The following is a 16,504-nucleotide window of genomic DNA, read 5'->3' on the forward strand; positions in this document are numbered from 1 at the left end:
GGAAGACTGCTACTATAATTTGTTCCATTTTAAAATGGTTTTTGTCGGGCTTTGGCTGGGAGACTCTCCTAAATTTGCTTAATTTAATGGTAACATTTACTTGAGTATTGGAGTCTTCCAACCTTGATTTTCGTTCATGCGAAATCCACTTTCCTAAACCATCCGTATTGGCTTTGTCTCTCCTCCCGGAGTCATTTATAGTGACAAAGTCATCTTTTTTTGTTATCCATGTCGTTGGGTTCAACCCCCAAATCCACAGTTCCGACTCGAATAGCCCATAGTTGCCTTTTACCAGCATTCTATGTTCTTGGACCTTAAATGATGGGTTATCGAGTTAGGATTCTAAGGGATTTGAAACCTTTAGACCGTCCCCTATGATAATTATAGTGTTCTCCTCCACATCTACCTTCATGTCCTATTTTATCATACCAGTAGGGGTGTCAACAGTGCGGTTTAGAGTGGTTTCGGGCTGGGCTTAACGGTTTTGGGCTGAAAAACACCTAGCCCAAACACGGCCCATTAGCAAAATAACGGTTTCGGGCCGGTTTCGGTTTGGTGCGGTTTGGGTTCGGGCTAACTAACGTTTTGGGTTAACGGTTTAGACTCGGGTTGACTAATGGTTTACGGTGTGTAAGAAAAAAAACAAGAAGAAACAATTGAGTATCCTACAACAAAAGCGAAAATTATATGAAAATCAAAGTTGCTGTTAGTCAATTTCCATTATAAAAAACCCACCCATTCTATTGAAATCAAGAACCTAGATATTAAGCAGTAAAATGACTATTTGATATTTGAATTCATGCTTAATTTTTTTAATAGTCTATAACAACTACCTAATGGTAATATAACAATTCAAATATTATTTAATATAAAATTACAAAATGGGTTATAATGGGTTGCGGTTCGATTTCGGGTTGGTGCAGGCTCCACCACCCTCAGCCCAATTACGGCCCATTAAGGTTCGGTTTGGGCTGGTTCCGGCTATAACGGACCGGTGCGGTTCGGCCTACAAATTGACACCCCTACATACCAGGCAAGTCATTCCTCATGAATAGAGCCTTTTCATCCTCCTTTACATCCCATCGTCTCCTTGTTCCAATTTCAATTGATCAGATCACCTAGTCAATTGATTCGAATTAGGTGGTGTTTCAATAAGTTGTAGATGCGAAAACAAGGGTTTGAAGCCTCCAATTTTGTTTGTTTCAATTGTAGTCTAGGGCTTTCGATTACATTTTATAAGCTTGCTATCGAAGAGGGAGAGAGAGATTTTCCCTTGCAAGGGACAATGGTGGATATTTTATGGTAGGGACCAAGGTATACGTAGCAGATCTCCCTTCACCCACTTAAGGGTAAGTGAGGGGCATTATTGCCATTTATAGTGTTAAAGAGATAGTTTGATCTATTGACATTTAAAACTTGAAAAACTTAACGATCAGAGGGTCAGAATCACTAGTGTAGACAGTTCGTAATATTTTTCACTTAAGTAGATGGTCAGGAGTTTCAACCAACTTAAGTGATCGCCCTGAAAAAAACTCAAAATCTTTTAAATTTAGAGAAAAGAGCAGAGATGAGAGTAGATGCCTAGTACATACAGATTCAATACCGAGTCAACTATTCAATCCCATACATGTCTATTTTTTTAAAATTTTATTTTTGGGTAAAACCATACATGTCTAATGGATAATGGTATTTTTTTGTTGGTAATTTTTTTTTTGTTTCTTTACAAGAAGAAAAAAGTAGGTTTGGGTGGATTGGCTCAAGGGTAATTGGACCGTTGGCTAAAATTGGGCCGACCCGGTTCCGGTATTTGAAACTCACGAGGAGAATTGCGTTTTCGAGTTTCGGATAAATTGGCGGACCAGCAGTACTAGTTGCCAACTGACAATGAAGAATTTCAGAAAGAGGGCTCTGGTTCACGAAGAAGACGAAGAAGAGAAGAACCATTCCGAAGACGAAGAAGATAGGAGGTATTTTTCTATTGAGGCATTTGATGTTTGTCCTGTAGTTGAACTTATAGTCAGAAGCATTAATAGGGTTACTGTTTTCTTCATGAATCAGAATTCGTAGTATAATTTCATAATTTGAACCTCAAAAATTTATCTTTTTTTTTTTTTGGGGTTTGGGATCAGATCGGCGTTAGAGGAAGTGAAGTTTCTCCAGAAACAAAGGGAGAGAAAAGCTGGGATTCCCGCGATTCTAGGCGTGCAGACGGCAGGTGTCGTTCCGAAGCTAAGCGAAAAGAATGAAGGAGATGGAGAGAAGGAGGAGTTGGTGTTGCAAGATACCTTCGCACAAGAAACTGCTGTCATGGTGGAGGACCCAAACATGTACTCGTTCTTCTTTATGTTTTATTTTCTTGTTGACGCCTCGGTGCAAATTGACCAATCTATTGATCTTAAATCGTAAAAGAAGCTTTCATATCAATATACAAAATGGTTAATGGAGGGAATGAATATATTCTTATGTTCCAATGGATGTTCATAGTTACCTCGAAATATACCCTCTACCGTGAATATGTGTCTATTGAGGAAACCCTTACCCAGTTTAATTAGTCGACTACATAGGTCTTCGAAGAACATACTAGTATTATAGAATTGAAGGTGAGAGGCATACAACAACAACACAAACTCTGAGGCTTATTTGCTGACTATCAAAAGTCTAGCTTAATGGGGTCAACCGCATGGCTCTTTGTTCTCCAATATTTGAGGTCATACTAGAAACAAGGCCTAAGCTATGCATGTCTTTTTTTCTTCACTATTTTCTCATATGATTATCTTAGCCCTGCTTCTGTTTTTTAGTTCCCTTCATCTGTATCAGGTCACTCCTCTGAATTGGGGCCCCTAGAGGCTGATGTTGAACATGACCATACCACCTTAGACGTCTCTCTCTTAGCTTATCATTGATTACTACTCCTCTAAAACCAGCTCTAGTGTGATCATTCCTTACATTATCATTCCTAATTTTCCCTCACATCCATCAATATGACTCTTCTTCACAACCAGCATTTTGTGAGGGAATCCTTCACATTTTCTTTTGGCTGTAAATATGCTTTTAACAGTTACTTCCCTCTTCGGTGTTTTCTTTGGTTCCATTTGCCCTTAGCCCATGGTTGTCAACTTGTCATGGTGTCTGTGTGACCCAAGATGTTGGATGGGGTTTAGATGTAAGATGACACCATCAAGATGCCCCTATAGGCTACCAAGTGGTGTAGCCTTGGATTCACCGTATCAATCAAGGGCCAAATCTTCCAAGATTGCAGCAAAAATTAGAGCCAAGCAGCCGACTAAAGTTGCGGGTCACAAGGTAGGAGGGTGCTCTTTTGGGGTTCATAGTGGTTAGATTTTCTATGGGGCTTTAAGTGGAACGATATATAGCTCTAGAGGGAGGTCTGGTGTGAGTTATGATGAATTATGGTTGCTGGATCATGTGAGCTCCTAAAATTTAGTGTTTTTGAGGGAATGTAGGGATGGCCGGTCACTGGGATTTGAGGGGGACTTTGGGGTGGGCTTTAGGTGAAGTATAGGCTCTGTACGGGGGAATTTTTTTCTAAGGACTAAGGATTTCTGATGGTTAAAAGCAAGGGAAATAATTTGCAATTTTAGGGTTGGTAGGGATAATTAGGTTTGAATGGAAACTAGGTTTTAGCAGGTTTAATAAGGGATCGAGTGGAAGGGTTTATGAATGGATGCTAGGGTTTGAATTGATGGCCAGATCTTCAGATTTGCAGATTCAAATGGGGCAGAAGAGAGGTAAGGGTTTGGGTTATGAAGGAGAGGATAAAAAATAAATTATGGGAATCAAGAGGGGTTGGGAATGTAGATCCTTTAGTGGGCATGGCAGCAGCCTGTAATGGAAAACCAAAGGTAGACTAGTTCTACAGTTAGATATTGGAATAAGGGTTTGAACCACCTTTCACTCAATAGGAACCCTCCTGGACTTCAAACCATCAGGGCATTAATCAAACACATCTGCTCTCTACTCAGAAGAATCTTTCAAGCAGTTGAGAAAAAATAACATAACTTGAACCGGCTTGTGATATGAAAATAGTTATAGAAAATGGTTACATGAATTGTTTGATAGAAAATTTTTACATATACAACAAGTCAACAAAATACAATGCCCTATTAGATCAAGTGATGGGGTCTCACATATATTAAGTTGAAGCCCATATATCATGTATACATATGTATTTTTTCAAGACACTTAATTTTAAAAATAATTTTTAAATCAGAAAAAAATAGTAACAAATAAAAAAAAAGGATAAGTTTAACAACACACAATCATAGATTATAGTCCTTGACTAAACATATATTAATTTCAAGGCAATACAAGATCATTTAAGGCATGAACAAAACTAGAATAAAAAAATGAGAAGTTTAGAATTGTTGGGTATGGCTGATGCTTCACATTCTATTGCTGCTAGAGTTTGCTTTGTAGCTTTTGTGGCTAAAGAGGTGTTTGGAGGCAAAAAAGAGCAAAAGAGGTGCTTGAAGGCAAAGGACTTGTGGAAATTAGATGAAAATGTGATAGAAATCAACAAAAATCAAGGGAAAACAAATTGGAGTGTCGAAACTTGCAAAATTTTGGTTGAAACCTGTGAAATTTAGGTTGAAACTTGCAAAATGGTTGAAATCTACGAAATTTTGGTCAAAACCAATGAATTTATTCCATGAACCCTAGTAACCTTCCCTCCCATTTTTAGCTTGATCGTATCATCTAAACCAAAAATTCCCAACAGTCTGAAAATTCTGCAGTTCATCTTCTTCCTTAGAAGAATTCTGCAGAATTTTAAAAGCTTCTAAAACCCTAAGTTTAGATCATTTAGACCTCCTCAACCCTCTGACCCATTAAACCCTAGTTCTGAAACTGTAGAACCAGCAAAGATATGTCCTCATCTACCCCAGCAGAACCTGCTAAAAACCCTAATTTTTGTTTTTTGATAAAAACTAGAACCCTATTCACACTGTAACTAAGTTTGTGTGTGTGAAATTACCCTCTAGAACCCTGGAATTCTCGCTTTTCTTCACTGGAACTTCCTGGGCAACCATAAATCTAGGGAAATTACATCATTACCCTAAGACCTAGAGCTTGGTTTACATCAGCTTGTCTATTCTTTCCATAGGTGGGTTATGACTTGGGGCTTAGCAGCCTTAAAATAGGGTCTTCCAACCACTAGGATAAGACTCAGGTTTAAAACAGAATTCTAAATGATTGTTGATTTGGATTCTGAATTAAAACAAATTTAAGTCTGATTAGACAAGAAAAGGCTGATAAGACCTTGATATCCAGGAGGGCATACACTGCTGCTTATAGGAGGGACACAGGGGATTAAATACAGTTGGACATGTGGGAAAAAATGGGCCAAAGGACAGAGGGACAGATGGTGAGGTTTTATTGGGGGATAGCCACATCCATGTTCGAATGTTATGCATAGGAAAAAGTTAGTTAATTAGGATTTGTTTCGGGGTATATACACGGGAAGTAGGAGAATAGCTAGGGGAGAAGAAAATTTGTAAAGTGAAGGGAGGAGCAATGCTTGTAGGTGAGGGGAAGACCCTTAGTTAGGGGCTTGTATGATATTGAAGTTGGGTATCCTATATCCTAGTGGAGTTCAATCTAGGTTGTTGTAGTTTCATTGTGTTATGCTCCTTCTGAGGCTCCTTACTCTCTTAGCTATCTCCTTTCAAGTTTCAAATGGCTCTTTTGTTTCCTTCTGGCTTAACCCCTAGCATTGCTAAAGCATCTTCTGTAAAATCTCCGGCCCTTGCATTGTGTACGGCTCTTGTATCCCCAACCCCCCCTCTTTTCATCTTTCATCTCTCATGGCTTTTGGCCTCCCCAACCCAGTCTCATATAGGTTTGGTCTTCTCTTCCCCCCGCTAACCATCCCCATGATTGTTTTGTTTCGCTTTTGACCTCTTCGGGCTCTGTCTCCACAGCATTAGCTTGGAACCATTTCCATACCCCCTTTGCTTTTGTTTGGTTCAAAGGTCACTTCCTTCGCCACTCTCTCACCCTTTAAAGAACCCCTAGCCTCTGCCTCCCCACACAGGCTTCCCTTATTTATTGCCATATCCCCACTAGCCCCAACTACTTTATCTATTGGAATGGCCTTGAGGATATAGACCACCTTTAATTCAGCTGCCCTTTCTGCGGCTTGGTTTTGGGGGGGAGCCTTTGCCTCCATTTGGCCCCGCCCCAGACGCTCCATCGGGTTTGCTAGGGATTGGTCTTGGGTTTCGAGGTCCTTTTCCGGTGATTCAATTTGTGATCGAGTTGGTAAGTTGGTTTTGGGAGCAACAGTCCATCACTTTTAGTGGGAGCGCAACCTTAGGAGATGGACCTCCAACTTCTCTCGACTCGATTTGGAAAGCTATCTGCTTTGATGTCTCCTTTAAGTTGCAATTGATCCCCCATCCCGTGCTGGCAATACTCCAAGGAATAGGCTTACTATTGTTACTCAATTTGGGAAGACCGTTTTTCTTCTCGCCCACCCCCCTTCTTTTCCTTCTTCTCCTTGTACATTTTTCTCTCCCCTCCTTGGGGTTTTGGTAATGATATTTTATTCATTCGAAAAAAAAAGAACTCCTATTTTTACATGCTAACTTGGTGGATCATAGAAGGAATGCTTGAAATTTAACCCTTGATGTTGAAGAACTGAATTCATGTCCAATTTTCTAGTTGATATCAACTCTCTTCTTCATTGGTTCCGAAGGATGTGGCAAGGCAATAAGGTTTAATGGTTCAAAATTGAGAGCCTCATTGAAGCTCTTTTCAAAATTAATAATGTTTGTCTTTCTTTTGCAACATGGTTCTTTTTTTTTTTGGGTTGGAGTCTCCCTTGCTGAATTGCCAAGTGAACTTGGTTGCATTATTTTTGAAAATGTTAGGAAGATACATTGAGTAGAAACACGCTGGACAACTATATTATTCAACAACACACCATAAATAATAGATAATGTATGAAAGTTTAGCTTGCAGAAGTCAAAGAAGCCTTAAGAAAGATGAAAGCAAGTAAGCTGTAAGCCCCAAGCCCATATGATATGCCTGTTGTAGTTTGGAAAACGTAGGATATGATAGGGTTTGTTTTTGTTGCTAACTAAAGCTGTTTAATAGGATTAGGACTGTAAAGAAGATGCTAGATGATTTAGGAGAAGCATTGTAGCCCAGTCTACAAAAATAAAGGTGTCCAAAGCTGCTATAACTATAGAAGCATAAAGTTAATCGCTCCTATGAAACTTTTGAAGAAGGTTATTGAAGCCCGTCTGAGAAGAGAGACTCATAGCTTGGTGAACCAATCTGGCCTATGGAAGGTAGATCTACAACAAAAGTTTTTAACTTATTGAGCAAGCTTATCAAAAGATATACAGAATTGCAGATAGCAAGAAGGATCTCCCCATGGTTTTTTTGACATGAAAAATCATATGATTGAGTTTCTAAGGATCTTACCCAGAATGTCCTTGTGAAGAGATGTGTGTCACTGTATTTGTGTGATGTATCAAAGATATGTCATGGGGAGTGGTGACTAGTTGATTTTTGTGTTTGTGAATCACAAAGGGAAAGTTTATCTTAGATGTGCATAAGGTCATTGAAATGGTCAATGGCATTAAGTTCCAACCAAATGGCTAGGGTCCTTACAAGTTACAAGTAACTACATTCCTAGATTTTTCCACACACTTTCTATAACTTTCGAGTTATAGGGTCATGGCCTCAGCAATCACTAAAAATGATTCTTTGTGTTTTTAAGTCTATGATAGATTTCTGATTGATTATTAACTATTTATTGGGATACAAATTGCGAATTTGCGATATTGTTGGAAGCTCTCTCATTTGAACCAATATCTGGGATTTTGCAAATAATAGTTTGCTCATTGCTGTTTATTCACACTGAAAAATAATTTCTGTAGGATATTGTTGGTATTTGTTTAGTCGTTTTTAATTTTTCTTTTCACATTATCTTACAGGTTGAAGTATGTTGAACAAGAACTGGCAAAGCAAAGGGGGAAGAACATTGATTCTGCCAATCAAGTGGAGACTGATTTAAAAAGAGCCGAGGCTGAGTTGTATGCGATTCCAGAGCATCTGAAAGTGAGTTAGTGATGCTGTTATTTGATGCAAAACATTGATGGTTTGGCTTTTCAATGCTTTTTATTTTGGAATTTTTTGGTTTCTATTAGATGCTTAGTTTAATTTGTTAATGCCAAAAATTGGTCTTGGTCTGCCAGAATGCTGCTGGTGATGTTACACACCTTGTATTATCTATCCTAGTTGCAAGGTGCACGTGCATGTGCAAATTGTTGATGGGTTACATACCTTGTATTGTCTATCTTAGTTGTAATGTGCATGTGCATGTGCAAATGATGGACTGCTAACATTTCTTAGCATCATGAAATGAAAATATTTATTCTATTTCTTTACATAATTGGCTTTTACATTTTTAGTGTATAATTATCTTGAAGACAGATTTTAGATATGGATTTATTCTCTTTCCCTGATATAATCATATCTTAAATTTTACCTGCGTTCTTACATTTTCTAAGGGTATTTGCACAAGTCAGAATTAGTGTACTTTTAGCTGTAACGTTTGAATGCTTGATAAAATGAAAACGGGTTCTTTCATATCTATGGTACTAACCTCCACATGGACAATATAATGTGGCATTTTGATTATTTCATATAGATGGAAACTCCCTAGAGGTGAAATTTGAAATGCGGTACCTTGTCTCAAACAAATGATCCACCATGGAGGGAGCTTCCCCTGTCCCCCCCCCTGCGCGTGGGCAAATGGCCTCTTTGTAAACAGTCCCACAAAGAACTGACTTTTTGTGATGGAAAAGAGAGAAGAGGGGAAAGGGAAAGCGTTCTTGCTTACACCTTCCAAATCCAAGTTCTGAATTATATTCCATTAACATTAAGAGCGAGGGTTATATATGAATAAATAAATTGAGATCAACTGTACTGAGGACTTTATATTTTCTGTTAAGCTCCCAGATTCAAGCCTAATAGCACTGTTCTCCCACCTTAACAACCCCCCCCCCCCCCCCAAAAAAAAAAAAAAAAAAAAAACTCAGTTGAAGTTTCCACGCACCAATACAGAATAGCAATAACAATAGGACAGGGGAAATAGCTTAAATATTATTCAATAGGAGAAATGCAGCTGTTACTCTGTAAGTTTCAGCAATCTCAAACTCTCCCTGCTGCCTACCTGAGAGAACCCTTCTCTCTCTGCAGGACCTTCTTGCAGAAACCCTTACGAAATTCTTCCTACCTTCTCTTTCCTATCCTTCCAAATATAACAGTCCCTCTCTAAAAGAGCTCTCTTCCCTCCAGTCCGTGTGTTCAGCTCTCCTAACATTCTCTTTCTCAAATCAGGCCTGCCTCTTTGCATGTCTGTGGCTGCCCAAAATCATCAAGTGCCACCTGTCCCCTTTGCTGTTATTTAGAGTGCTTAGGTGTAACTAATTCCCTGTGTCTTCTCCTATGCTTGCGAATATGCACCCGTGACACTAGGGGCCTTTCACTGTCCTACTCTATATAAACAACCTAAATAAATAAAACTCTTGTTTGCCTAAAATAATTAACGTAAGACGTGTTTAACTTGACAAACATGGATTCAGAATATGGGATCTACCAGTAAAATGATAACTTCTGTGTACTCCTTAACTCCACTTTTAGGTTCAATGATCCCATTACAATGATAAAGCTGAAAGTCTAAGGATCTTCCATAGAAAAAAGTTCGAGAGAAAACTCAAGTTGGGAGCAGGTGAAAATGGGAAAACCTAGGTGGCAAACTAGGAAATTTCGAGGAAACGTAGGACTTATTTGTGCAAGTTTCGACAGCTTTTAGGGAGTATTTTAGGGTGGGATTATGCATTTAAGCTAATTAGAGTATAAAGAAGACATTGACACTTGCATTTTGCTAAAAAGTCAATTTAGATATGTCATTCAATGTACATAACATCAATGTAGAGTTGTCTGAGAAGTACTCTATAAACTTAACTACTTAAGTATATAACATTCTTTATATAACTTCTAAGTTCAAAACATCGAATACAAAATAACTGAGTAACTGACAATAAAAGGAAAGTACAACTCAATGCCAAAAGGAGTGCCTCGGTGGATCCATCCCGTGAGTTGAGTAGTACTGTGCTTGTAACATCCTCTCCTCCAACCAATGAACATAGACATCCCTTGACATTTTATGCCTATGGTTGTCAAGGTAATCGACAAATGCAGTTTTATAAGTTTGGTCATCAACATGCCTAAGATAACTAGTTTGAGGAAATACGCAATTTGGATAGGGAAGTCTTGATGGAGGGGGTATTTGGGGAAACATGAATGAAAAAAAAATTGAAAATTTAGGAAAACTACGAAACTTGCAAGAAAAAGTTCCCATGTTTCCCATGAAATTTGGGAATTTTTTTCCATGAACTAGCTGGTCCAACTTGGTTGAACCAGGTTTCCACAGGTTTTGACGAAATTTCTATGGTTTCAATTGAAACTTGGGATTTTTTGGGGTCACCCAAAGTTCCGTTTCGAGGTTCCAAAAGTGCAAATTTTGCATGTTTTGATCGAATTTTGTACAGTGGAGCCTACCAAGACTTGTACACAAATCTGGTGCAAATTTAAACCAGATTGCATTACATTTCTAGTGACAGCTGGCAGTTATGGCAGGCAAGTGGAAAAGGGTTCCTACAATGGATGTGTAGCAACTAGCAACCCTGACCAAAGTAATTAATGTTGGTTTTAATTAGGAAATAAGTCCCATGGGAGGGTTAAATTTCTATCAACTGTTGTATGAAATAGCATCTAATATTTTTGAAAGCTAAGTTAGACAAGTATTGTTATTATACAGATGAAGGATTAAGTACTGATTTTCACATGGTGGTTGGATGCCTTGATAATTACGTCAAAAATACCAATAGCATGCCAAACTGGCTACGTAGTTTAGACAATGGCATATAAGGCTGTGTTTGTTTGCAAAGGTGGGGTGTGAAAAAAAAATGTGGGTCCCATGTGTAGTGGGGTGAGGGAAAAGGAAAGGAAAGGAAAGGGTTATGTGGAAAAGTGATAGTGGTGGATCCCACTTGTTTCTTTTCCCAACTTTCCCAGAAAGTCCCACCAAATATGTGGGGTTTTAAAATGGCTTGGGGTGGGAAAGTTGGGCTGCCACATCACTAGACAAGTTTCCTTGATTCAAGGAAACTTGTCTCCCACTTTCCCACCCCAAGCAACCAAACAATCTACCATTTTGGGATTTAAGGGAAAAGTAAGAAATCTACACTTTTTTCAAGAAATTTCCCTCCCCTTTTTTCCCACCCCACCTTTATTCCAGCAAACAAACGCAGCCTAAGAGTAGTAAAATTTCTGAATTGTTATATTTTCAACGCTTAAGAATTGAACAACTATTAAATAATCTTATTCAGAGAAGTTTTGAAGTTAGTTACACAACTATTGTTGGTGATGACAAAATGGTTTACATTTCTTTCTGTTTTAACCTGACATTGTTGCATATTTGAATGCAACCAGATGGAGCCCTCATGATATTGCTTATTAAACAGTCTAAAAATACTTAGTACTTTAAACTGGTATCAGGGAGTGCAACTGAACAGAGTGCTCCCCCCAACTCAACTTGAATGGATGAATAGCTTTGAGTTTATTAATTTAAATTTAATCAAATATTGGAATTTTAGAATGTCCAGAATTCCAAGTGCTTATTTTGATATTATTAGAAGAAAGTGCTTATTTGATATTTATTAGTAGAAACTATTCTGTCTTATTAAAGCTCAGATATTGCATTTGATTCTCTGCAGATTTTGGTGTCTCTATACCTTTTTCTGATCAAGGGTTTTGGTAAGGTGGCAATAGGAGTCTTTGTTGAGTCAAATTCATGTTTTGGTCAAATGCACCACGTCCTGGATATAACCCAAAAATTAGTTGGGTCTTCAACCCTTACACAAACACAACCTGTTCCCTTTTTCTTTTGGTTGGTTGGGGGGGGGGGGGATTTATTACAGCATATCTAGACACGATTATGCATCTGATACATAAATAAAAAACAACCCGACATTATCTGAAAAATATCTTCCCTGGTTTTTGTTTTTGTTTCCAAATTATAAAAATAAGACCAAACATTTTATGCAAAATATCTTTATAAATATGCTAGTATTAAGAGATTAATTATTGTATCATTGCTTATTGAGTTGGAAATATTAAATTTAAAAAAATGGAAGGAATATGTATTTTAGGATTTTCCAGGTTGACTTTTTCTTAATCATTGATGGAAACCCAATTTTAGGGTTAGGGTTCCAAGGAAGGTTTCCCAAAATTAAGGGTTTGCCTAGATAATTTTCTTTTGAACCAAAGTAATTATCAAGCCTGGATGGGATGGATTATATTGTTAAATAAAAATGAAAAGATTTGGCTTAACAAAACTAAATGGGATGATACAGAGAAGTTTAGGGTGTTAACAAATTCCCATGGGATGATTTTTAGATATTCAGAATCAATATGGGATGTAACAAAGAGACATAGGGTGTATGAAAAGATTCCTAGGAAGCCTGTGGTTGGTTATAGGGAGGTTTACGGGTGATTTTTGGGATGACTTTGGGTTATGGGATTTGCGTAACAAAAGGGTAGGGATGGGTAACGAGATTTTAGGGTTTCAAAATAGAAGTGGATTTGAGAATGGATCTTTCCTTTTCTTTTCTGTTTTCAGACTTGCCACAAGTCAGTAGAGAAGAAGGGGGGGGCGCCGGAGGGGGTGCGAAAGGGTTAGAAAGGGGAAGGGAGGGTGTCTTAGGAGAGGGGAGAGGTGGGGCAGTGTCTTAGGGTGTCGTTGGGGCCTGGGAAAGTGCTCCCAGTGCTGCAGTAGCAAGGAGAGGGGGATTCTGGAGTTGTGCAGGGTAGGGAGAAGAAGTGGGGCTGGGGCTGGTGAAGGAGATTTACTCACTGGTTTGCAGAATTTCTTGAGGTTTGCGCCAGAGGGGGTGCGAAAGGGTTAGAAAGGGGAAGGGAGGGTGTCTTAGGAGAGGGGAGAGGTGGGGGGAGGGTGGGGCAGTGTCGTAGGGGTAGGGGGAGTGTCTTAGGGTGTCGTTGAGGCCTGGGAAAGTGCTCCCAGTGCTGCAGTAGCAAGGAGAGGGGGATTCTGGGGTTGTGCAGGGTAGGGAGAAGAAGTGGGGCTGGGGCTGGTGAAGGAGATTTACTCACTGGTTTGCAGAATTTCTTGAGGGATGCTTGCTGGAATTTCTTGCTGGATTGCAGGGAAGACTTGGCTGAACGAGAGAGCTAGATAACTGTGAAGTCTTACCCAATAGGACTCTGCTACACCTTTCTTGGCTGCAATTCTTTGATAAATTTATTAGTCCAGACTTCAGAAAAAATTTCAAAGAAAGAATAGGCTTATTTGTTGCCTAAATAAAGACTCGATTCTAAGTGGGTTACCTTTATAAATTAGAAGCCCCTCACAATTAATCTTAATCTTAACCATCCAAAAAAAAAACTTAAAAGATCTAATGGAATCCCACTGAAAATAGATTTTCCCTAAGACTCAAATGCTAAAGGAACTCTTCTTGTAAATAAAGACTTGTAATAGTTTATCTTTAAAGAAGACTTGGAGGACTCAAGAACTCATCTTTGACTTGACCAAGAATTCTAACCAAGGAAGACTATTTTAAAAGAAATTCTGAAGATTAAAAACCAGCAACTAATTAGGGCTGGATTTGACCAAAATAGCTCTCAAAGAGGGTTCTGCCAGCCCTATGTGCGCCACTTTGGAGTGGTTTTGGGTTCCACTCCATGTTTCGGTCAGGGGTTGAATTCTGGTTCTCATCAATCATACTTGGCCATATTTTGAATATTTTATTGTTTTGGGATCAACTTGTCTGATACAAACTAAAACTCTCAATCCAGATCTGGACTTGGATCATTTCCATGTTAGTTTAGCAGATTGCGTTGGGTTCAGCCATCTCTTCAGCGTGGTTGTGTCCATCTAATCACATCTTTCCTGTGCTTCATGTTTTTTATATACAATCATGCGCTCCATTACTGCTGTCATAAGTTGAAATCTTCAACTCTTTATGGTTGGAAACTGTTGGTTGTTCTGACTGTTTTGAACTTGGGCATTTCTCCTCTCTCTGATGTACGAGGACAGACTTTGTTCCTGAAATCATGAGATTTTCTTACTGCTGTCTCTTTCAGGTTAAAAAGAGGAACTCAGAAGAAAGCTCTACTCAATGGACTACTGGAATTGCCGAAGTTCAGCTCCCCATTGAGTATGTTGATCATCTTTATCCCCTATCTGTCTATTGGTTTTTGGGCAAAATTTCCATGCTATATGACTAGCTATTTTCAAACAGTGATGAAATTCGACCTTACTCACAAATAAAATACTGTACTAGATAAACATGATTACATCATTTGGGTTGTTTATTTTTGTAGGTTGTGAGAAACTTCTTTTTCTTCCTCTTACTCAGTTTGTCTTCTTTCTTCTTACTTTACCGTTGCAGATATAAGTTGAGAAATATTGAGGAAACAGAGGCTGCAAAAAAGCTTCTTCAAGAAAAGAGATTTGTAGGCCGGGCTAAATCAGATTTGAGCATCCCTTCAAGTTACAGTGCAGATTATTTCCAACGTGGCAGGGATTATGCGGAAAAACTTCGGAGAGGTTGTTTAGTCTCAGCTAATTGTTTTTTGGTTTGTGATTTTTATTTATCTTCCTTTTGACTAAGCAACTGGTAATCTGCTCCATTCTAGAAATCAGTTTTTCTCTGAAATTCCGATGTGAAGATTCAGATGATCTTTTATAATTTAACCGTATTGAATAAGGCATTATTCATAATGCTAAGTTAAAAAAAAAAAAAAAAAAAAAAAAAAAAAATTCTAGTCTCAGGTTTTGTGGTGGTCATATTCTCTCTGAACTTCTGATAAAAGGTGTGATGTATGCAGATCATCCAGAACTATACAAGGACAAAGGTGTGCAGGAGAATGGTGTGGGAACCAAACCATTGGATGGTACTAACAGTGAAGCAGCTGGTGGTCGAAGGCAAGCTGCTACAGACGAGTTCATGCTTGAGCGTTTCCGTAAACGAGAACGCTTCCGTGTCATGCGGAGATAGCACGATTGGAGTCTGTTACTGATTTCTCCCTGTAAAATGTCTTTGATAGCTTGGTCAGCTCTCGCTGCTCTTCTCATGCTGTCCATTCTATTTGGGATGTGCATATGCTGCTAATTTATCAACTTTTAGTGGTGATGCTTCTCCCAAATATAACATCAAGCATATACATGCAGCCATTAATCGGGGGAGGATGGGTACAGCATTGTATTTCACTGGATATGTAGACATGTCTTTGTACTGTTCTTTATTTTTTCCATCATAGTTAGGCCCCATGGAGAACTGAAATCAAGACCTCCACAGGGTTTGGTCATTGCCAACTGACGACCATTGAGCTAGTTCTGATGCTTTGTTACTGTATTTTATGCGAAATTAACATAGTTGAATCCCTGTTGTGCTGATCAAGAAATTTTTGGGTTTCTACTAGGAGTTTTGCTCTCAAGCTGTTCCATTTTCAAGAAACATTCTGTTTTAAAGTTTTCTAGGATTCTATTTTTCTGAATAGCTAGCTTTTGCCACTCCAGTAGAAGCCCAAAACTCAAGAGGCTACCCTAACAGATTTGAGGCCAAAACTGTGGTCGTTAACTGATTTAAGGCAGCCTAGTCAAATAAGAGAGAAAGAGAGCCTTTGCCTCTGCGCTTGTGGGTGAAGCCTTGGCTTTATGCACTGCCATGCTTTATGTGATTCAACAAGATTGGCGTTTTGTTGTGTTCAAATCTGATATTTGGAGCTTGTAATCTGCTGTCTTGGGAAGATTAGTTCTTGTCTGATGTGTATTGTTTCGAGATGTATCTCGTTTTGCTTCGGATTTGGAGGATTACTGTTTTTCTTTTGTTACTAGAAACTGCAATTCATTAGTGGATTTTCTATCCACAAAGGCTCAGTTGATTGAGGGAGTAGTTTGGCTGTTTTTCACTTGGCTTTGTGTTTGTAGTGTGGCCTTGGCTGTTCCTCAATAAATAAACTTTCTACCAAAGAAAAGATTGGGCGTAACTTAAAGCTTTTAGAAACACCCACATACCCTCACCCAAAAAACCAAGTTTTTTACTTGCACTCTTGAAGTTTTACAACTAAATTGCTAGCACCCGCAGGTCCCATCTCTGAAAACCCAACCCCCAAATGCTATAAACTCTTTTAGGGTCTGTTTGGTTAAACGAGTGTGGAGATTTCAAATATCTAGAGATTTTAAATCTTTAGATTGCAAATTTATGGAGTCATAATTCATAAAATTAACTGTTTGATTAACTTGAATATGTGGATTCATCCTAAAAGATGATTTGGTTGACGTGATTTTGCATTTATAGTATGGGTAAAATCTCTGCATAACCATAAATCTACATATTCACATTTTTAATATAAAAAGATGAATTTCTAGATTTCATAAATTCAA

At 38.5% G+C, this 16,504-nt stretch overlaps 1 protein-coding gene across 1 annotated transcript; it reads left to right on the forward strand.

Annotated features, from left to right (window-relative positions):
• Positions 1-1,860: 1,860 nt before the first annotated feature.
• Positions 1,861-15,617, forward strand: LOC149010205 (integrator complex subunit-like protein). Its single transcript, XM_089161921.1, has 6 exons — positions 1,861-1,967; positions 2,130-2,327; positions 7,965-8,088; positions 14,200-14,273; positions 14,508-14,665; positions 14,947-15,617. Exons 1-6 carry the CDS (start codon positions 1,885-1,887, stop codon positions 15,114-15,116), a joined length of 807 nt encoding a protein of 268 aa, XP_089018047.1. The 5' UTR covers positions 1,861-1,884; the 3' UTR covers positions 15,117-15,617.
• Positions 15,618-16,504: the final 887 nt, after the last annotated feature.

Source organism: Hakea prostrata, chromosome 7 (genome assembly GCF_041222555.1).
Source record: "Hakea prostrata isolate BN-2017 chromosome 7, UWA_Hpros_2, whole genome shotgun sequence".
In the NCBI taxonomy this organism is placed as follows: Eukaryota; Viridiplantae; Streptophyta; class Magnoliopsida; order Proteales; family Proteaceae; genus Hakea; species Hakea prostrata.